At 53.1% G+C, this 22036-nt stretch overlaps 1 protein-coding gene across 1 annotated transcript in view; it reads right to left on the bottom strand.

Annotated features, from left to right (window-relative positions):
• The window catches only part of LOC105561337, a 45881-nt gene extending 35729 nt beyond the window's left edge, over positions 1-10152 (bottom strand). The window contains exon 1 of the mRNA XM_012011211.1: positions 8905-10152. Coding sequence (XP_011866601.1) covers positions 8905-10071 — 1167 coding nt within the window. The 5' untranslated portion in view covers positions 10072-10152. The remainder of the gene's footprint in view (positions 1-8904) is intronic.
• Positions 10153-22036: the final 11884 nt, after the last annotated feature.

Genomic DNA, 22036 nt, shown 5'->3' with positions numbered 1-22036 from the left:
AGAGAGAGAGAGAGAGAGAGAGAGAGAGAGGCCAGAAAGAGAGAGGATTAAAAGGAAGAAGGAAAAGGACGACGAGGACGGAAGACACCCGTTGGCGTTCACGCCCGGAACGAACGAGAAGAGAAGGACGGAAGGTTCTCCGCGTCGCACGTCGTTGCACAGACGAACCGAGGGACACGGAGTCTATTTTTGTCGGGTGGCTGCGGCGGTGGCGGGACAAAAAGCCTGCGGCTTCCACCCCGAACCTCGCGTCTCTCTCTCTCTCTCTCTCTCTCCCCCTCCCTCCCCCTCCCTCCTTTCTCTACAACCGCTTTACCCCGCATTTCCCTCTTCGTCCCACGCGTTCGCCCGCCCTGGCTCACCGTCTTCTTTTCTTCCCTTTCGCCACGGCGGTCTCACTCCCTCTTTTTTTCTCTTCCCGCTACGCCTCTTTTTATGCCACCGCGCAGCCCCGGTTCGTCCCTGTCTCGCGCCCGTTTCCCTCTTTATCCGACACGCGCAATCTCCCCCCGTCTCTTTCTCCCTTTCTCCACCGTTCTTCCTCTGCCTCTCCTGCTCCCGAACTCAACCACCTCCGTTGTTTTTTCGCCGATACTCCACGTCTCCCTTCCTCTTCGACGTGCAAACCGATCGCGCACGCGAGCGAGCGAATGAGAAGATCGGAACCACGCAGAGAATGAGAAAGATAGAGAGAGGGAGAGAGAGAGAGAGAGAGAAGGAATCCGAATACCGTATACATGAGCGAGCGAAAACGCGCCGCGGGAGAGCCGGCCTGAGAGAAAGAGAGGTGGAGAGGGACCAGAGGAGGGATGTACCGGCGAAGAGCGATGGGATACGCCGCGGGCGGAAAGAGGAAGAGGAAGAAGAGAAGCGGTGGTTGCTAAAGCGCGGACGTGCGAGCGGGACACCGGCGAATGGGTGGAACGTGAGATAAAGCGTGATAGAGAGCCGGAAAGAGAGCGGGACAGACGCTCGGGGAAGAGAGAGAGGGAGAGGGGAAAGAGAGAAAAAGACAGAATGCAACGGGCGGAGGCAAGCAGGTTGGGGAAAAAGGCCGAGGCTCCCTCGGCGGCCCGCTACTAATTGCCGCCGGCCGCGGTTACGTGCCGCGCGTTATAGCCGCCGGAGTGCGCGAGGGGGGCCGGGGCCGGCTGGGACCCCAGAACTCTCAGCCGGCCCCGGCCCCCGAGTTCTCGGCACGGTGTGGCGCGACGCTTATAACGCGCTCTCGATCCGCGCGCTTTCGTTCCGCGTAACCGACGCATGAACAGCGGGCCGGTATGTCGGCCGGTATGCGAGCCATCGGCAGAATCTCGTCGCAACGACGAAATTCGTCCCGCTACCGGAGGCATTCCGGCCGCGGCACTAACGGATGCGTGTGCCGCCGATGGGAACGCGTCGAAACGAAACGAGGCGGAAATTTAGCGGATAGATCCGACGCTAATCCAAACAGGCCGCATAGCACGGGGATTGGCACTATTACGCGAAGGGACTTTGCAGGCTGTCGTCTACGTTCATGGCGCATCTTGATCTATCTTTTCTTTCTGTACTAACACTCTGAGAATTTTACGCACTGTCATCAAATAATTTCGCATTCTGTGTAAATTCTGGTTTAATGCACGAAACACCGATGGGACTACGACGTAAAATAATATTTCAAAATAATATTTTAACACGGAGCGAGATGTCATCTTCTCCAGGTGTCCGTTAATTTTTCAAGCGGAAGATATGCATTCCTAGCGGTATTCCGGGGATGAACGAGAAACTCCGCGTCTGTTAGTTCATTTACACCGTAAGCGTACCGAGTTAAGGCCCGGAAATCCAGGTTGCAGCGTCGTATTTCACGCTACCGTGGCTGCTCCGCCGCATCTACGCCGCTCGTCCTATCCGTGTACCCGGCGCAACGAGTTTGTTTCAATGCCCAGCGAATTTCGCGTCGTTCCGCTTTCTTCGCGGATTGTTCCGCGACGAAACAATCCATCCCCTCGGACCTGCGCTCCTTCCCCCTTCGAAATATGGCGCAACGCTGCGTTAACCCTACACTTTAATCCCTTCAAAAGAAAACTGAAGCGTGTACCCTATTTTCTTGACACGCTCCGTTATGCTGCATTTGATCCTTACGCTTAATAAACGAATCACAATTAAAAAAATGTTCCTCTATTCATTACTTAAATATTCGTTCTTGAGGAAGTCGAGGTACATTTTAACGCGATCGAAACTTGGTCGGGCAAACACCCGAGGTAGGCTTTTCAGGTCCGTTTGAAATTCTGTGGAATTTACGCCGCAGAATTCGAATCCGATCGAGAGGGTACTTGAAATAAATCAAGAGACGAACGTACGCATTACATAACAATGTGGCAAATCGGCGGCTCTCAATTCTGGCTGGCCGAATACGCGCGCACGGAGTTAACGAAGGGGTTAATCTCGTGATATTAGCCCGAGCACACGAACGAAGAACGTACACTTTGGTTATCGATACGGAGATAACGACGATAACAGTCTTTACCCAACATTACCGCCGAGATAAAGCCGCAGGCATCTCGATGACTCGTGCGCACTCTCTCTTTTTCGCGGATTTTATAAATAAAATTCTGCTTGCGCAATGGTTCGAATTCCGTCGTGCCGCGAAGAACATCGCGCGCGCACGCGCGCGTATGTGTGAGCTACGGCGCAACGGTAATCTAACTTCATTAGACTCATTTGCATCTCTGGGCTTTAGGGAGAAACGTATACCGAGAATTATAGGATATCGCTTTAATAATAAAAAGCGCGTTGAAAAATAGCGATATTTTTATTTCAGCCGAAAAATATCTCTTCGGATCAATTTACTTCAATTCTGTAACACGATGCAGGCTGTCGTCGCATTGCTAAAAGTAGCATTTAAACGTCATTTAAATTATTTCTTTAAAAACCTGCAGTTATTTAATAACGAAGAAACTCGCCCGCCCCCCTGCTCTCTTCGTGTACGCGCGCGCGCGCGTATGTATTGTGCGTAAAGTATAATTTTAAAAAGTTCTGTCTTTTGGGAATCGAGCACGAGTGCCGCCCGGACCGGCGCACACGCTAAAAATAAAGATTCCCGCACGAAGCTCCCATGGTCGTCCGGAACCCTCCGTTCGTCCCTCAGAGAGACCTCACGCGTTTCTCTTTAGTGCGTGACTCAGCGGGGCCGAGATACGGCGTATATACGCCTCGAGAAGCCACCCTCGTTGTAGCCCCCTCCGTCACTCCTCGCGCCGCCGCTCGTTCTTCTCATCGGATCCCGTCCGCCGCCGGTGCCCGAATGCAACCAGGCGGCGAACCCCGGCGCTCTCGACACCGACGCGACACACGCGCACGTACGCGAACGCGCGCACGTACTTTCATTATCGAGGCAGGGGCGGTGATAATAATCAAGCGCCGCCGGGCCGCGCTAAGGGCTGTCGAAGGGCACGTACCGCAGGATCCCATGTGGAGAATATATCAGCATCGAGTGTCATTACGAAAAGCGACTGGCGGACGTCCCTCCCCTTCCTTCGCTTCGGCGATAATCGGCCGATGCGCGGTTTATGTTGCCATTAGTACTTATTGTCTCAGACCTATGCCCGAACGTCACAATTTATACTACATAGAATTTGTAGATGGCGAGCGTGGCGCAGAGAAGTGTGCGCTGCTTAGCAAATAAATAAACGGAAAGACCCGAGTTCCAATCCAGCCACGGACACCGCGGATTTTTTCGGACGCCACTTCTCGAAGGGAAGTGGCAACCAGCGGGAGTACCTTGCCGCTCATACCCCTTTACAGGTTGGAAGTTTTCTTCGGCAAGGTTAGCAGCCTACTGAAAATGAAGTAAAACCAAAATGCTCAAAGTACCAGAACGAACTGGATGAAACAGGCTTTAAGCCTAGTACACGGAGGAAGAAGAATTTGTAGAGGTAAAAGCCTCTAGTCAAGTCTACCTTGTGGGGAAATATACATCGATCAAACTCGGTCAGAAGTAACGAAACTGAATACGACAGTGCGATAAAATGATTATCATTGTGGGGATCAAGTTTTCTATCCCCGCAAGTTTTCCGACGGCGATTCTTCGCTCGAAACGTCGCGGAACCATCGAGGTTGGCGATCAATCGCAATTTATTTACGCGACTATTTTATTCGCCTCGTCAATAGCGACCTATTCGCAGCCGAAATCGTCGCGGGCGGGGAGAAAAAGAGACCGAGAGGAAAAACGGGGAGGAGAGGGAAACCATTAGCGAAGAATTCGCAGCGTTCGCCAAAAATGCAGAGGGCCTCGTCGGATCCCGTCGTTTTACTCGTTCCGCCTTGCTACTCTCCTCCCGGTCGAGGAGGTCAACTGTTTTATTGGCCAAGGGTCGCGGCGCACGCCCTCGGAGCCACGGTTTCGGTTAACCGAGCCAAACCCCCGAAATCGGAGCGACGAATTATCGCCTTGGTGAACCTCCGCGCGCGCAGACCGTCTTTTTCCTTTATTCGTCGTCGCCACCTATCGCGCCGGATGTCCCAGTTCCCTTGCTCCGTTGATTAAAAACTGCTAGCCGAGCGCTTGCAATTTTCCCCGAGAAATACCGTTGTCAGCAGGATCACACGTTTGACGTTTAGTAGTAAACGGGGTTGTTTGATCATTGCGCTCATGCGGTAAATGCTATCTTCGTATCAGAGAAGAGATAAAGAGGGAGAGAAAAAACGAGCGAATCGGATTCAATAATGCGTCAGGAGAGGACAGTCTCTTGTCTTTGTACATTGAACGTAAAACTTACTGCTCGTATCGATAAACTTATAATATCGAGAAACCCTTTAGTCTTCCTTCTAAATTAATAAAAATTTCTTTCGAGCACCAACGACGGTGCGTATCTACGCTTTCACGTGGCCTGCATTGTGGTATCCGCGAGGGATGCATGTGGACGTGTGATTGTCGCATTTTTCGCATTCTTATGAAATATCAACTCGCCGTACGCACATTACGCGTCTGATCGCCACAAGCCAACCTAATAGCACTGCAATTCGAGTAGCGCGAGAAGAGAAAAAGGTTTCCGCCGCCGCGCGTACGAGAACGACGAGCGGACGGAGCGCTTACGCACGTGTGCTCACGCACACACAAGCGCGCGCGCGCGCGCGCACACACACACGTACACACGGCTCCGGCTACACGCCGGCGGGCCCGTGCTTGTACGGGACCTTTAGCGGCTCGCAAGCCGCAGTCGGGACGATCAATGACAACCTCTCTCTCTCTCTCGCTGCGTCCTCGTCAGATTCACCGTAAGCATGGTTAGTCCGCTTTCTCTCTCTGTCTCTCCACTCCCTCTTTCTCTCTCCCTCTCACTCTCTAGGCTTCGTAGCCACGAGAGAGGAAGATGGGGAACGACGTAGCGAGACGAAAAGAGAGAGGAACGCTCCCTCTCAATCAAGATAGACGCGCGAGAGGCTTAGCACCGGGAGAGGAGGCGAACACGAGCGGTGGCGGCGGCATTTCTCTCCATGAGGGGAGCAAGCGAGAACGTCTCGAAGCCACAGCCGACGGAGCCCGACGAGAGGGGAGACTTATACCGCTTCGGGTCTCGGAGTCGGAGTCTCGTAGTCGGTGAGCGGGGGCGGGGCGCGAGGGAGGGAAGGAAGGGTGGCCGGTGTAGAGACTGTGGTGCGAGAGAGATGGGAGGAAAGCGCGGAACCATGTAGCGAGACGGAGAAGAGAGCAGAGCGCGAGCGACCGGTAGACGGTACACGGAGCGGGACGAAACAACGAGAAAGGACGTAGAGAGAGAGAGAGAGAGAGAGGGAAAGAGGAGGAGAGGCGAATGCGGAACGGGAGGAAGCGAGGCAGGACGGACGGGGAGGAAGAGCCGCGGCCTGTCTGTGCCTCTGCTTCGGAAAGTGACTAATGACTAGCCGGCCAGACCTACTCTCCTGCCACCCTCGAGGCGAGCGAGCGAGCAAGAGGGACCGAGTGGTGCGGAGGGGAGGAGGAGGAGGAGGAGGAGGAAGGGCTCCTCTCTCCCGTGAGAGTTATCGCGGTGGCGAACCTTTCCTCTCCGCCGTTGTTATCTCGTGGCCCTCAACGACGGTCAACCGTGAAAAATGAGTGTCGCGAGCGGGTGATATTTTGCGGGACGCCGTGGCGAAGGACGGAAATGGAGCGGGAGAGAAAAAGAGAGGAAGAGAAGAAAGGAGGATGGGAAATCTCGGAGGCACGCAAAATCCCGTGGATGCTGCCGCCGCCGCCGCTGGGCGGGATGGACGGGGGAGGATGGATCCTCTGCGCTCCGACCACCCGGGACAGTGAATCCCGATCGATGGCGGACCGAGGGAGGGCGGGCGGACGGGCGAGCGAGCGGAGCGGCGGAATTCTAAGCGCGCCTGCCGCGCTCTTCCTTTTCCGTGAGAAAGAGTGCCGCTTCGGCGCCCAGAATCCCACGGCATCGCGACGCGCGCGTCAGAACCTCGCGAACGGCAACAGTAAGGTGTAACTAATACAACCGCAATTTTAGAAGGGACGAAGGAAAAGATACCTGACGTCTCTCCCTTCTCCGTTTAATCCGCATTTGCGGATTGCTCGCGACGAGATTCGCCACACCTGCAGATTTAATTTCTTTGACATATCGTTGCGCAGGGATTAAAGTGCAGACGATATCCCTTGATCTAGCATTGATCGTAGTTCCGTATCGCGACTCCAAAATCTACGATAGCGACAAATGCCCGACGAAATTCGTTGATTTCGGCGATTTATCGGTGTGAAAGCACCGAATAAAATAAGGCTCTACTCCCGCTGGCGAATCGAAGGAACTTGAGGCGCGATATCTGATTTTTGCGAGATTGGTGGTCGAGTTACGTGACGTACGCTACGTTAGATAGTACTGTGAAAGCGTCCGCCTCTCGCGATAGAGTGAAATGTAATTGAGCAACGGGGAAAAAGTATACGCTGCGAGAGAGCGTCGTACTGTTCTACACCTCTCACAGATGTACGAATGATAGCGGCATCGGAGCTCTGATAGAGAAAACGATAGTGGCGGGAGAACAAAAGCGTTCGCGACAAGCGCTTCTCAACGATGTTTGAGGGCTGCACTTGTCAGTGCTGCAAGAAATCATCGCAGGTCGTCGGGATGAAATTACAGCGATAGGTTTAAGTCTCTCGTTAAGCGAGCGTTTTGAAGGCGCCGCCCGGTGTCGAATCCATCAATTTCATCCACCGAAAATATAAATCGGTTTTACAGATTAGATTATCGCGCCGTTTACCGAGGTTATCTGTAATCTCACGACCAGTTTAATCAAGACATTCCGACGCGAGTAAATCGCAGGATATTCCCGGAATATCCAGCGCAGACTCGATAGGGTGTACACGATGACGTGGTGCTGTGTAATAGCGAATTCGGTTGGATGCGGTAGTGCGCACTGGCGCACGTTAAAGGCCGTCGTACACAAATCGACGTAAAGGCCACGGTACATAAGCGAGTCGGGCCACGAGAGGCTCTCGGTGCAATCTGTCGCATTGTTCGGCAGAATACACGCCCGGCGTTTCGTCAATCGGGGTGTTGGTATCGCGCTTTTAAATCCAGATCTATTATAGCGCTCGACAGGCTTTAATCTGGAGCAGAGAGCGCGCCTGGTGCATCCAATCGAATTCGCCGTGAGTAATTTAGCACGTTATCGGACGGCCTTAAAGTAGCGTATCAGACGTACACGAGGAAGCCTGGGAGCGAAGCGAGAGAGAAAGAGAGAGAGAGAGAGAGAGAGAGAGAGAGAGAGAGAGAGAGAGAGAGAGAGAGAGAGAGAGAGAGAGAGAGAGAGAGAGAGAGAGAGAGAGAGACTCTCGTGGGTTTCGTTTTGCCGAATTCCGCGGCGAGAAGACGCGGATAGAAAATCGCGGAAGTGTTACCGACCGAAGAGGCGAACGGCGCCGTGCAAGCGGTCCCTCTCTTTCTCCTCCTCTCTTTCTCACACTCACTCCGGGCTTGGCAAAGCTCCGGAAACTGGATCGAAGCGCCGTTGCACCGATGGAGAGCGTCGACGGATGAGGCGGCGGCAGCGGCGGCGGCGGCGGCGACGGCGTCGGCTACCGGCCGCACCGTTGCAGGCGCGTATACACATAATTAGACGCAATTAAGCGTTCGCCTTATCTGCACACGGCGAGATCTCTTTCTCCTTCTCTCTCTCTCTCTCTCTCTCTCACTCTTCTCACTTACTCCCCAAGCGTGCCGCACCCGAGATCTCTCGCGGTTTTTCTACTCGCCGTGGAGATAAATCCCACCGACCAATAAACCCCGCGTTTCAGTGGGCCGCCGCGGTAAGTTCGCTTCTTCACGGTGGGTTGCCGCGTGCAAAACGACCAATCCGCGCGAATAGAAGCTCGAAAGTCAATTTTCCAGGAATAAGGATAAGAAAGTAGAATTTACGGGCTGTATATATATAGGACAGTTTCGTCGCGACGTTATTACCGTTCTCCGCGCACGGTTAGCGCGTGGTATAGTGAAATTATTGCAACTGCGTACCTTCTCTGATCGTCTTCTTTGAGAATATCGCTTGGAAAATGCAAGAAATACTAGAAGAAGAACGTTTGATGCATTAATATATCAAACTTGGCCACGCCAGTACATACGCGCTACGTTAGAGGTGAAAGCCTGAGAGGCGTGAAAAATCTATTTGATTTCATCCAGGTCCCTGCATTTCATGCTAAATAAGCTCGACAATGGTAAGAAACGCGCGAAAGCCACCGCGACGCGTTCCGACGTAGAGCTTATCAGACGCGCTTCGTTTATCGGTTGAATCGCGTCCTCGATCGGCGAGAGAGAGATGATATCTCGGTGCCTCCCGCAAACGCTCGCTAACTTAATCCTTTCGGCCGCTCGTGGGTTCTACCTGAGGGACGTCTCTCGCGCTTACGGCAGGCAGGCTAATCCGCTTGGATGTACTCACCTTGTTGTGCGGCAGCTGCGTGGGCACGTAGAGCGGCGGATCCAAACCCGGACTCGTGACGGCGTGACGCCCGATAATCCTGTCGGCCGCTTTCGCGTCGTAGCCTTCCGGCTGGCCAATGTGAAAACCTTTGCTCTTGACCCAGAAGCGGAACTTGCTGTTCTCGGCGCTGTTCACTTCCTCGCCCCGTAAAGTCCTCAAGATACGCGCGTACTTCTTGATGGTGATCGTCTTGGTCTTGGCGAGATCGCCGTACGTCTTGATCACCCACGGCTGATAAGCGTTGAACATGCCGTCGTTTTGAAATTTCCTCGGCGACGCGACGGCGGCCCCGTCAACCCCCTTCGGGCCTTGTACCTTTTGCACGCCGTACGGGCCGCCGTTCACATTCGGCGACGACAGTCCCGAATACGACATTGTCATTCCACCCTTCGCGTCCACCGCGGCGGCACCGCTCGCCGCGTATCCGCCGTTCAGCGAGTTCGCGGCGCCGGAAGCAGCCAACGAACCACCGGTCATGTTGGAGATGTCGAGGTACGAAACGGACGAGTTCTTGCTGAGATTCGTGGCGGTGCCGACGAAGGTCGCCATGGAGGTCGACATGTAGGGTGGAATCGGCGTAGGTGGCATGCCGAGGCTTCCGGCGCACAGGCCGGCCGTTTGTCCGCCCGTCAAGCCCAGCCCGGCCACGGAAGCGTACGACGGCACGTCCGACATGTTCGACGTGGTCGGCCAGCTAGTCGAGAGCACGGAACCGTTCGATATATCGTTCGTCGAGGAGGCCGCGCTGGCAGCCGTCGAAGTCGATGACGATTTGGTCTGGGTGGCCGATCTTGAGACGGAAGTCCCGCGACTCTTCGAGATCTGGCTGTCGGTCGAGATACTCGTGCTCGTCGAGATGGAGGACGAGGAGGTGGGACAGGACGAACTAGTGCCCTTCCCTCCGCTCGTCGAAGTCCCGCGGGACTTCTTCGTCGGTGGCTCGTCCCGAGTGCCGCCGTTCATCGAGTTCAGATTGCCGTGGGACGGGCTGTTGTTGTTCTCGCTTCTCGAACGCTTGCTCGACGACGACGCGCCCGTTGTCGTGGACAGTGATTGGCTCGAGGGAGTCGGCGAGTTGTTCACCGGTGCTCTGCGACGGAGGCCCATCGTCGTCGCGCTAGCCATATTGTGCGTGTTTACGTGTCGCAATCGGGCTTCTGTTCACCGTTATCCCGCGACCGGCACATGGATACTGACCAGCACACTTGGAGCACACTAAGATCACACCACAGAGATCATTCACGATCACTCGGAACACCGCGTTTGTTCGTACGAGATGACGACCAGTCACTCGCGGCAGCGACGGTCCACGCCGGTATTGCTCAACAAACACCTCGGCGTTCTCCTCCGGGAACAGCAAGGTGATGCTGCGTCCCTGGAAACAAAAGAGGAACGAAATGTGACGAGGAAAATTAGCTATGCGCAATTAAGCGGCGGAAACGTTTAAGCGCGAGGGGCGCCGCTAATGGACTACTAGCCGAGTGGGTGGAGACTATCGCCAGTGGGAGAGGTAGATTATAGCTGCTCGGGGATATAATACGCGGCAGAAATTCACTCGGGAAATTGACTCCCGTCGCCTTCTACCTTCTGCCCGATAATAGACGCGCGGCGTGGCGTCTCGCGCGCGCGGAACTCTCACTGCGAAAACTCTCCGTTTTAAGCGATTCGATCGCTCTCGACTCCTTCGAGCTTGTACGTCGGAGGGATCGTAGACCCGTTAACACCCAGCGAACGCGGCCGTTTATTTCGAAACGCAAGCAAGAAATTTCGCTGAAATGAGTGGAGTTGGTTTGCGTTTCTAGCTCACTTCTCGATATTTGCTTTCTTCGGAGCTAAACGGTTTACATATCCCGCGTACTTTTTTTCTTTCATTTTTAAGAGCACAACTGAAATATTGTAGTTACGAATAATGCGAATGGAAAGGAGGGGAAGGATCAATTACCGTCGCTCGTGGACATTATTCGCGCCTGAGGTAGAAACCCCGTGCCTCTTCGCGTATATCACGTTTCAGCTCTAACCGCACATGAAGAAATGGGGACTTTTCGCAAGAGCGGCATTAAGGATAGTCAACGACGTTGGCACAATTAGCCAGCAGCTTACACGACGTATGTACTAGACGCGGGGGAAACCGGTTAGCCGCCGCGACCTTCCTTTCGCGCGTGGGCCATTTTTGCGCCTCGCGCCACTGCATGACCGAATCGGACTAAAATATAATATACCGCCATGTGTCGTTCAAAAAGGAGAAAAAACGCCCTGATGCAGGACCGAACGGTTATTGCTCTCAACCTCCTGCAGCGAGAGAGCCGTGGCGGTGGGGCCGGAAAATAATGAGATATAACGACCTAAAAATGAAGCCACCCCTTCGCACGGTTCTCACCCCCCTGGATACGCACATCGGCACCCTCCGATGTCACGCCCTCCGACGAACGTTTTATCTCTCGCTGTTCTATCTCGCGAAATAAAACTATGACGATCCCGTCTGTGCTCATACGCCGAGTGTGTAAATTTTGGTAGCGGGGTGGGATGTGTTCAAGATCACCGCAAGTGTATCGAAGATCACGTACACATTACGGATAAACGCGGTCGAGCGGTACAATCCGCAATCGGCGGCGCGTACCTAAGAGCAGGAGCTAATTCAATAAGCTCGATCGACTGGCCGTCCACCTTGGGTAGTTCGCTAACGGCCCGAGGGCGACACTTAAAGCTCCCTTGGGTCGCAGAATATCAGGATAATCCTCGAAATACTGGGCCGGCGAGTCGTACCGCCGTGGCGAAAGGATATCAAAATGAAATCTCTCGGCGGCAGTCAATTCCGTCGGTGCTACTTTGGGCTGTGCCAACGCGCAAATTGTTGAAAATCGCAGAGGACGTACGACGAGAACGACTGGAGCTAGGATGGACGTCGGATAACTGCTTCGATAAGTAGATTCTAAAGATATCGGGGACGGAACTAGATAGAGAATCGTATTTTACATGCTGTCTGTATAAAAATGGCTTGTAAAATAATAATTAAAGGTGGCGAAACAATCAACGATCTCTCTCTCTGTGTTATTTTCACTGATCGATCAAATCAACTGTGAACTCTAATAAAACACTACATAACAAATAAAATTTACAAAAAAAACGATTAATTTATCTCTGATGTGCGCAATAATTGTTTCAATGCGGATTTACATAGATAATTATCAAAATTCAATAATCGAAATTGTTTTATTGCAAACAAAGTTAGCCTAATATCGCTACAAGTCGATATTACTGACCGAACGCGAAGGAATATCTATAATAAAGATTAGTTATTCTAATGTCAACGATGCAGATCGAGATATATCCCTAATAAACACTCCAGCTTGGATCGCTCGATGCGCCCCGGCAGGAGAGTCACGCGATGAACTGGCATTGGGATGGATTTCTTATTTTCGCGATTATCGCCCTCGGGAATGTCAATCAGCGAGCCGACTGGTCGACCGGACCGAGCGATTGGGTTCCCCGAGTAAAATGGCAAACCTCTGCGGTTTACGGCAGACAATCGAGAAACAAGCCCGCTGGCGGAAACTAATTCAATGAGGCCGATCGAAGCGTCTAGCGCGGTGGCTGGCATAATGGCCGGGCCGCGATGTACGCGATTTCCTTCAATTGACAGCGAGCCGTAGAGGGAGAGAACGAAATGGAAGTCTGGATACGGTCGAAAAGTCACGGTGATATCATCGCCAGATAACCGACGTTGTCCTGTCGCGGAGATACGATCGCGCGAACGTGCGAAAAGGTTTATTTCGAGACCCGCGATCCCGCGGCGCCTTAATTAACGGCTCGATTAAGCAGTTATTAACTACCGCGGTCGCATTTAACCCACTCTGCTAGACCGCGAGCTCGCAGATAGAATCAATGGAGAGAGAGAGACCAAGGATAAAGTAGTATGGCAGAATATTTGTGCCGTTTATAGGTATTTTTAGAGACGGCGGTATTTTCTTAATTAAAATGTGAAAATTACTTCCTCGATGTGATATGCAATGAAAAATATCACATTTAATAGAAGTGAAAAAGATAGCGCGCGTGATCAGTAAACACCCATAGATATCAATGGTTTGAAAGAGCGATGATCAAACGGCGATAGTCAGGTTGTTTCGATCTTCAACGAACTCGTGTATATCACAGAAATCTTCATCCGGCAATTATCCAAGTTCTCATCTCGCGCAAGCTTGTTCGGTATTGAATTTAGGATTAAATCTTCGCGAGTGACTCCAGGACCTTGAGCGGCTCTCGCGCGGAATTTTTAAACGTGCCGAGAGAAGCTTAATAAGCGTCTAAAGCACGAGGTCGAAAATTTAATTATCCCGTCGCGTTCCGATTTCGTTGAACACAGTAATGCGCAAACGCTCGGACGGAAACCCGACGAGGTGAAAAAACTACGAGAGCCTGCATACGCGAGTGGGTGACCCGATTAGGTTAGCGGCGGGCTGCGCTTAGATAACTCGCGACGAACAATCGGGAGACAGACCCGACAAAGTCGAGCGGGTGACGGGGATGGGAGGGGGAAGGAGAGCAAATTCAATAAGACCGATCGAACCGTCCCCGTCCGGCACGGTAGCCGGTATAATGGCCTCGGTGCGCGATATATCCGCGCGCTCCTTTAGGTGGCAGAAACGGGGCCCCGGGACGGCGATATGTCTCGGCTTAGAGCCGCACACAAGTCACGTAGTGGCATGGGACCACCACCGAGTATTATAGCACGTCCCCTGCCGTCCCCGCCGGGTTCTCCCTTCTACCCCCTTTACCGCGTCGCTCTGTGTCTCTCTCTCTCTCTCTTTCTCTCCATATATCGTTCTCTCTCTCTGTCTCTCCCTTTCTGCGTCTCTTTCCTTCTCCTCCCCTCTCTCTCTCTCTCTCTCTATTCGTGTACATATTACTCGGCGTATAATGTGGGTGCCACTCGCACACTGAGCGACCGGGTGTCACGCTACGTGCTTCCTGCCCGTAGGCCATAGTGCGACAAAAGGCCTTATGTCCGCCCGCTCGTGGGACACTCGTGATCGCAATGTGTAATCAAGCTCGCATGGCCACTGTATTACCACGTACGCCCACCCGTTGTATGCGTGCATACGCGACAGTTTCGGTTATCCGTTTCCCGCGCAGGACACCACCGTCCTCCCGCTCCACCTCCTTCTCCACCCCTTCGTCCTTGTCCCACCCGCCGATCGGTTTCGTAACGGCAGTGTCTCGCGGCCGCTGATCGGCAAATTCGCGGCCGTTATTCCAACCGGAGAGAACCGAGTGTTCCCTTTTTCTTTATTATCGCAAGTAAAAGTGCACACACACACGATACGCGGAGTATTCCTGAAATAAGGTCGCCGGACTTTGAATGAGAAAAATCGAACGATTGCGAATTTAATTCGCTGCAGAATTTCGTGTGTCTCTAAAAATTTTAAGAGATACGATTTAAGTTAAACATTGCTTTTTTATTTTAAAGAAGCGTTCGAAATGATTTCCTTCCGTTCACATACACGTTTCACAAACCAACATTTCATATATATATATATATATATATATATATAGATTAATAAACTTGAGAATTTTGTTATATAGTTATTCTCTGTTCGTTTCGTAACATATCAAATTAATCAGGACACATCGAATGTTTCCAATTATTTGTACGAAAGAATAGTGCATTTATTTAAGTTTGCCAGTCATTCTTACTCCAGCACAGATAAAGATATTTAAAGATATAAAAGATATTTATAATTCGAAAAAAAAAGATTTTCCAATCTGGGATCTTTGTTCCATTTCTAAAATTGCATATAATATATATTTCCGCAATTTGACAATCTGTATCAGAGATATCATAGATGTTTTGACAGAGAGAGAAAGAGAGAGAGAGAGAGAAGAGAGAGATCATTCTACTTAATTTCAAGAACCACGTTTACGTCTCGCGCCAAATGTCACTCGCAGCAAACGGCGACACTTGAGCGAAAAGGACATCCTTTCCTTCTTGTTTAAAAAAAAAAGACCGCTCAAATTAGCGCAATTAGAGGCATATGCAATTGCCTCTTGAAACAAATTTCTATCTGTCAGCTGATGAAACTGAAAAGGACGGAGATACTTGTTATTCGGAAAGACACTCGCGTCTATCGGTTTATTGAGCTGACTAGAGTTAAGACTTTCCGCTGCCGCAAAACGGGTTGTTTACTCTGCAGTATTAAAATTTACAAATGAGAACGCGTCGATTGCCGAGTGCTTTCGAATTTGGAGCGAAAACTTGGTCGCGAACGCTGCGGTCGGAAGTACGTCAGTCCTGACGATTTCGCACGAGTCGATGGGGCTGAAGGAGTCGAAACGATGATAGGGCGAGGCAATTTACCGATCGATGCAGACACACGTTTTCGACTCGCGACCAGTTCTACGCTAAACTTCAGGTGAACGTTCGCGGGACACGATTGTAACAGACGCACGATTAACGCGATGGGTACAAAGTCCCGCGTAACAGCGCGACCTGCGGCAAATGTCGCCTGTAGACGCAATCGCGGGAGACTCGCCGAAAATCCTTTCGCAAGCGCGACGAGTTTTATTTTCAAGCGTTGAAGGATCAGCGTAACGGGATCACGAAATGCAAGCAAATCTGCGCAAGTATCCCGGTCTTGTTGCAATCTCGTTCACCGTAAGAGCTACGCGAGAAGCTATATCCGTCCTTAACTACTTTTATCGATCATCCATCAGACTATCGAGACTATCGTAAGATAGTTTGATTAGTTGCTTTACATCCGATCGGGGGTCACTGCCTAAGAAGGATTTATAGGACAAGAGGTAATGTATCTTCTCGCGACTAATCGCATAAGTACGGCGCGCACGTTCCCCGTTACTTAATTTCTCCGATCTCGCGATTTCGAATCACTTTTTAACAAACATCGCGCTTTGCACCGAAAACCATAAACGTGCAACAATTTAAAATGTTCCGATCTTTAAATGTCGCCGCGTCTATCGAACACGCCGCGTAGAATTAATCGTTAACGAGAGTTTATCGTCAAAGCGGTTCTATCGCAAGAAATGACGTTCCATCTAACGCACAGAAGCGTCGAACAATGCAGCGAAATGCCGCGCATTAACAATCTCTTTAGAAAAGAGCCGCGTATATGGGATCAGGACGAACCATCGCCGATAATGACACGTTACGGAGGCACCGCAAACGGGTGCCTCGGATTTTCAATCCAACCCCCCCGTGTGCGTGTTTTCCACGCCGGCCGCCTACGTCGAATTAAATCGCCGGTGAAAAGAACCACGTTAAACGTAACGATCGCGTGCGATCGAAAGGGCGGCATTCTCATAACACTTCGAAAACCGATAACGAGACTTTTCTCGGCATTTCACGGGGCGAGGTAATGCGCTTAGACGCGACAAAAACAACACTCCACCAGACGTATTCTCGCCGTGACGAATCTCTCCGTCGGATTAAATCGCGTCCCACTGGGTAGAAGTGACCTTCGTCAGAAAAACCGCCCGCTAAAGGATCGGCCGATTATATTCGCCGCGAAACTGGCGCATCATCCGCGAAACGGCGGCCCGTTAGATCCCGTCGGAGAAACCGTCGAACGCTCTCCTCGCTCTCGAGTCCCGGAGTGGCAGTAAGTTGAATTCCCAAACGGGCGGGTGTGGCGACCGGCCCGCAACGGGCGCCGGAACGGACGAACGCCACTGTCTCTCCCGCGTCGTTCCCTCCTCGACGTGAGAGCTGCCTCTCCGTTTCGCGGGAGGAAAAGAGAGAGTGAGAGACAGAGAAGACAAACGAAACGTCGTCCACTTGGGAAATAATACGGATTTGGTCTCCTCGATCCGCGTTGTTCGCACCTATCGATCGATTGTCCTCGGGAAACCTTTTCCAGTCACAAAGAGATTTTTCGACGCGATCTAGATGTACAAGTCGCGATACGCGATCGGGGCAGAGATGAAGATGACGCGCGGAAATTAAAAACAGAATGTACGATCGGCGGGTATCTTTGGCAAAGGAGTTGCCGCGCTCGCGCGATTTCTCTTGGTATCGATTTCATTCCGGAACGCGACGATAACGCGGGACGCACATGGGAGATCGATTAATACAGCACTCGTCTATGCAAAACCGATCTACCTTGGAATAGTTTCGCGGACAATTTTGTTACTCAGAGTTTATCGTCATAGCTCGTCTGATGGAGAGTAAATAAAAGTGTCGATTGATGTAGACTAAAAAAATCGCGCATCACTCGGCGCATTCACTGTTGTACGGAGGGGATCGAACGATCGCGACAAGCCGACGGACGATCGACAAGAGCGAAAAGTATTCCTTTTCGAGCAGATCCTCCGCCGATCGTTCGTACGTCACGCGTGAACTCCGCGAGAATTTTCCCGTCGACAATGCCTCGCTCACCAACGTCAACGAATAAACTCCGACGGACGAAGAGACGCGCGCAAACGACCGAGTAACTCCGAAACGTCGCGGGAAAAAAAAGCGCAGAAGATCACGCGAACAGCTTGACAATCATGAAGTAATGATCGGAACTCACTTGAAAATCGTCGTCTTCACACTGTCACACCGAGATCACACGCATGATCGCTCGTGCACTGGCGGAAACCGGCGCGGTATCCGCGCCCGACTCACGAAGCCGCTTTCGGGACAAAGAGTCCGGATGGGGATCCGAAAAAGAGAGAGAGAGAGAGGGAAAAACGAGATCTCTTGGCACTGTCACCGATCCGGAGTGTAACGCGGGCTCTTCCGTGTCAGCCGCGCGCGTCCGCCGAGTGTGCGAGATCGGTGCCGCGTGTCTGTCCGAAAGTGTCACCTCCCTCTCTATCTCTCTATCGCCCTCTCTCCTTCTCTCCCTGTCTCTCTCCCCGGACAACTCCGATCTGCCGGCGAAGATCCGTGAAAGGAGGAAGAAGAGGCGCGAGACCGTCCCCGCAACCCGGTCTCGCGTGGACGAGCGCCGTCGGACGCTCAGTGGCGGCCACTCTTCTGTGCTTCGCTTTCCTTTTTTTCTCGGCTCTCGTCTTCCACCGGGTAACCACCAGCCTGACGATGTTGACGTCGCGCGGCAACGAGGCGAGTAAAGGAAGACCACGACGACGACGGCCGGCAGGAGGAAGAGCGGCGGTGGAAGAGTAGAGGAAGGCTACGCGGGGGTGGGGAGGGAGGAGGAGTAGAAGGCAGAACTAGCGAGAGAGACGGAATGAGGACAGACGGACGGAATGGGTGAGAAAAACAGAGAGGGCGAGAGAGAAAGAGAGAGAGAGAGAGGGGGAGGGGGAGGAGGAGAGAGAGAAGGACGGCGAAAAGGAAGAATCGGAGCAAGAGCGAGTGCCGGCAGACTGGGTTGACTCGGTGGCCGAGCGGTATCTCACCCGCGAAAAGCGTCCCGCGATCAGGTGACAGCGGGAGTACACACCGGCGTTACTCCCGAGAGCGAGAGGGAGAAGCGGGACCGACAGACGAGAGAAGAGTCGAAAACGGAGAGGTAGGACAGCTGGCTGCGGTAGCGAGACGAGGACAGCGGAGTCGCGAGCGGAACGTGGAGGGAGCGTAGAGTGGCGTGAAGGAGGGACCAGGCGGGAGGCTAAACACGTCCGAGAGAGAGAGGGATAGATAGGACGGGACGCGAGAGGGCGAAAAACGAGATGGAGAACGAGCCGGCGGTGATAGGAGACGGAGAGAGAAAGAGAGTGAGAGAGAGAGCGATAACCGGTGCTCGTGCGTTCGCCGAGTGTAACTCGACTGGCAGAGGAGGGCGAGGAGAGGCTTCGATGGGACAGAGTGGGATGCGAAGAAACGCCGCGCGCTACGGACGGAGAGGGAGAAAATTTCAAGAGGGAAAGAGAGAGGACTACTTGCGCGCGTGTGTACGTGTGTAAAGCTAGAGAAAAAGGGAGACAGAATCGGAGCGGCAGTGAGGGAGACGAGGGAGAGCGACCGTGGGTGACGAAGAAGGGCGAAGTGGGGTGCCGATGGAGAGCGCCGACGAGAGAGCGTACGAGCAGGGTGGCAGAGGTAGGGAGGCAGAGAAGGGCTCCCTGATCGCTTCTGAGTGCAAACGGTTCGGCGTGCGGTGGGACACTGGCAGTCAGTCGGGCGGGCGGGCTGGCTGAAACTGCTGTGGATAGCGGGTGGCGAGCGGCGCGGCGCGGCGCGATACTCTACGGAACGGGACGGGACGGGCCGAGAGCGCCGAGCCGGGCCGGGACCCCCATCTAACACACGCGCGCACACGGACGTGCGCGGCGCACACACGCCGAAGGCCGGGGCGCTCGCGTGTAGTCGCCACCGACAGAGGCACCGCACGGAGAGGCGCGGCGAATACATACGCGCGTTCACACGGATAGAGTCGGAGTCGGGCTGTCGGACGAACGGTCGGTCGGTCGGTCGGTCGGTCGGTCGGTCGGGTGCGGGATGTCGGGGGAGGAAGGGCAATGAGCAAGGCAGGCAGGCGGCAGGCAGAGGCAGGCCAAGCAGCAAGCAGGCTCGACTATACGAGCCTCGGCGCGTTACTACGCCAACAGCTCTGCCTGCCTGCCTGCCCTCGGCTCGGCACGGCTCGGTCTCGCTCGGGCGCCCGCACTAGCCCGACTCTACCCCGCTATCCGTCTCTCCGTTCGTCGCTCGGGCTCTCTATGCCTCTCCGTCATCCTCGTCGCTCTAGCGTGATTCGTCTCTCGGCGCGGACACCTCTCGTTCAGTCCTCGTCCCTCTGGTCTGGCTCCGTCGTCCCGCTACTCCGATCGCCACGCTGCGTCGCGCCACGCCAAGCCGAGCCGAGCCGAACCGAGCCGCGCCACCGCTACCTCTCACGCCGTTCAAGCCGATGCTCGGCCGATGCTCTCTTCCGTAAGCGCGCACGCTCGCCTCCTTTTTTCCACGCTATATCCGCCGCCTCTTTCCTCTACCCGGACCCCATGTCGCGATATACTCCCCCCTCCTCTTTCTCCTTCCTCCGTTACTTTTTCTCGCTACCGCCCTTTCGGTCCTCTCCGCGGGACGTCTGGTTTTCTCCGTCAGAATCCTCGTCCATCGTTGTCGCGCTCGTCGGGCCTTCATTGTTTCATACACGTCCCTGTGCCAATTTGAAGCCGTGAAGGCCTTTTCTACACGCGGGCGCCCACACCGGAACGATGACACGCGGTGGGTCTGACGATATTTGCGCGCCTACTGCAATTTTTCTAAACCGGGCGTATAAGCGCATAGGGAAGAGAGCGATGCGCGGACAACGCGATGAAAAGACTATCTAAACTGCAAAGAAGTCGTAACCCCCGTGGCTTTCTTCTGTCTTACAACTGAATTTTTCAAAACCTGAGTTCCTTCTGGCGGCATTCCAAAGATTGTTTTAGCGTGGTAAATCTTAGACCGAGACTAATTTTGAGTCCCGAGTTTGCAGGCATGATGTAGCCGTTCGTTACCTGCTTTTTCTTTAGTTTTGCGAGTATTAGCGCTGAATTATTCAACGCGCATCGTGTAAGTCTGCGCAGAACCTCGGTCCTTGAGAGAACCCGGAGAAACGGGCCGTCGCGATTACGCTTGTAACTGAACTCGAGACTTTCCTCATCACTCGCGGATTCACATGGAAATATCTCTTGGCTATTCTACGAGAATCGGAGAAAGTAATTCCAAAAGAGTATTTAACCCTAAGATCGAAAGGGTGTTGGTGCTTTATCGCGCTTTTACAATCCCCCATTATATTGAATTTCCTCGACCGAGTACTTTATATCGAAGATAGTTTCACATACGGAACAATTTTACACGGCATTCTTACTACGCGACGGAGATGCACGTTGTAAGACGAGTAATTTTGTTTACCCGTGGTAAGAATTTGTAGTCACTTGGCTGCGCCGACGCGACCTTAATAACAACAATCGTGTGAAGAGGACGAGCTTTGACTGTTGAATTTCGGCATTGTTGCTCGGCTAATCTCATCTTCCGCCTAAACTTCAGGGATACTTGACACTTTTGAGAATTCACTGCAACGCTTCCGACCTAGGAAGGCGTATTTAGCTATTCCGAGAAAGTATACTATACATCTCGCACGCAAACTGCGAAAGAATAGTCGGTGCGCGGCCCAAGTTGCCTTAATCTCCACCCTCTTCTCCGTCCCGCGCCGTCTGAAACGACAGACTTTCAGGGTGACTTCACACTAGAGCAGTGATGGAGGGAGAAAACAAAGGACGAGAAAAAGGGACTTAGACGCGGTCTCGGAGCGCGATCGCGCGCGCACAAAGGAATCTGCGAAATCGCGGGGTATGACGCCTAGAACAGTGGGCGTTTCGTTTCGCCGGTTTAAAACTGGCGAGTAACCTTACGGAAATCGCGCGTTTCGTTTCAAGTATCGCCGAGGAAGAGGAGAAAAGGAATCGCCGCGGAGCCGAGGCAAAGCGCGACGTCACGGAACGCTCCTTTAGAATTTCCGATTATTCAGAGAAAGCAGAAGTCGACGCGCGCGGAAGAGCGAGAGGCCGTCGGCGGTGAGCGGGAGCGAGCGAGACCAAGTGCGCGGTAGGGGGCGGTACCCCTTAACACCGGGCACGAGGCAAATAGGGGGACCAGCTGTGTTCTATCCTTGTTCGGGTTGCTCTAAGGGGGTCGAGGATTATTAAAACGGACGGGGAACAAGGAAGCGAGGCGGGGGAAGGGAAGGGGGCAGCCTTCTACTGTTACGGTGCACAGCCTCGGGAACCGGTAAGCCCCACTACCCCGCGCCTCTTATTCTCTCGTTCCGCCTGCCTCTCTTTCTCTGTCTCTCTCCTTCAACCTCCCTGATTCGGTATTCAAGTTGGGACCGCGGTGCATGCTCTCGGTGCATAAAATGCCCCCTACAATGATCCCAATCAACTGTGGTGCCCATACGCGCGCCGAGCTCAGCAATCAGGGCCGCTTTGATGACGGCGGCCAAAAATTCGGCATTAATTCAATGAGAAACGCGCCGCGGCGAATCGATACGAGCGATCGATCGATCCGTCGATCGGCGACTTGCCGTCGCTCGTTGTGAATCGCACGCACCGCGAAAGTGGATCATCTATCTTGATCAACGAGCCTGAAAGCCGAAGCATTCTCAAGCGTTGAAGCGCTCCTTAAGCGAAAACGTCCCACGAG

The sequence above is a fragment of the Vollenhovia emeryi genome, unplaced genomic scaffold, assembly GCF_000949405.1.
Source record: "Vollenhovia emeryi isolate VEMERY1.0 unplaced genomic scaffold, V.emery_V1.0 DF939208.1, whole genome shotgun sequence".
NCBI lineage: Eukaryota > Metazoa > Arthropoda > Insecta > Hymenoptera > Formicidae > Vollenhovia > Vollenhovia emeryi.
This window is presented reverse-complemented; position numbering and strand designations above follow the sequence as displayed.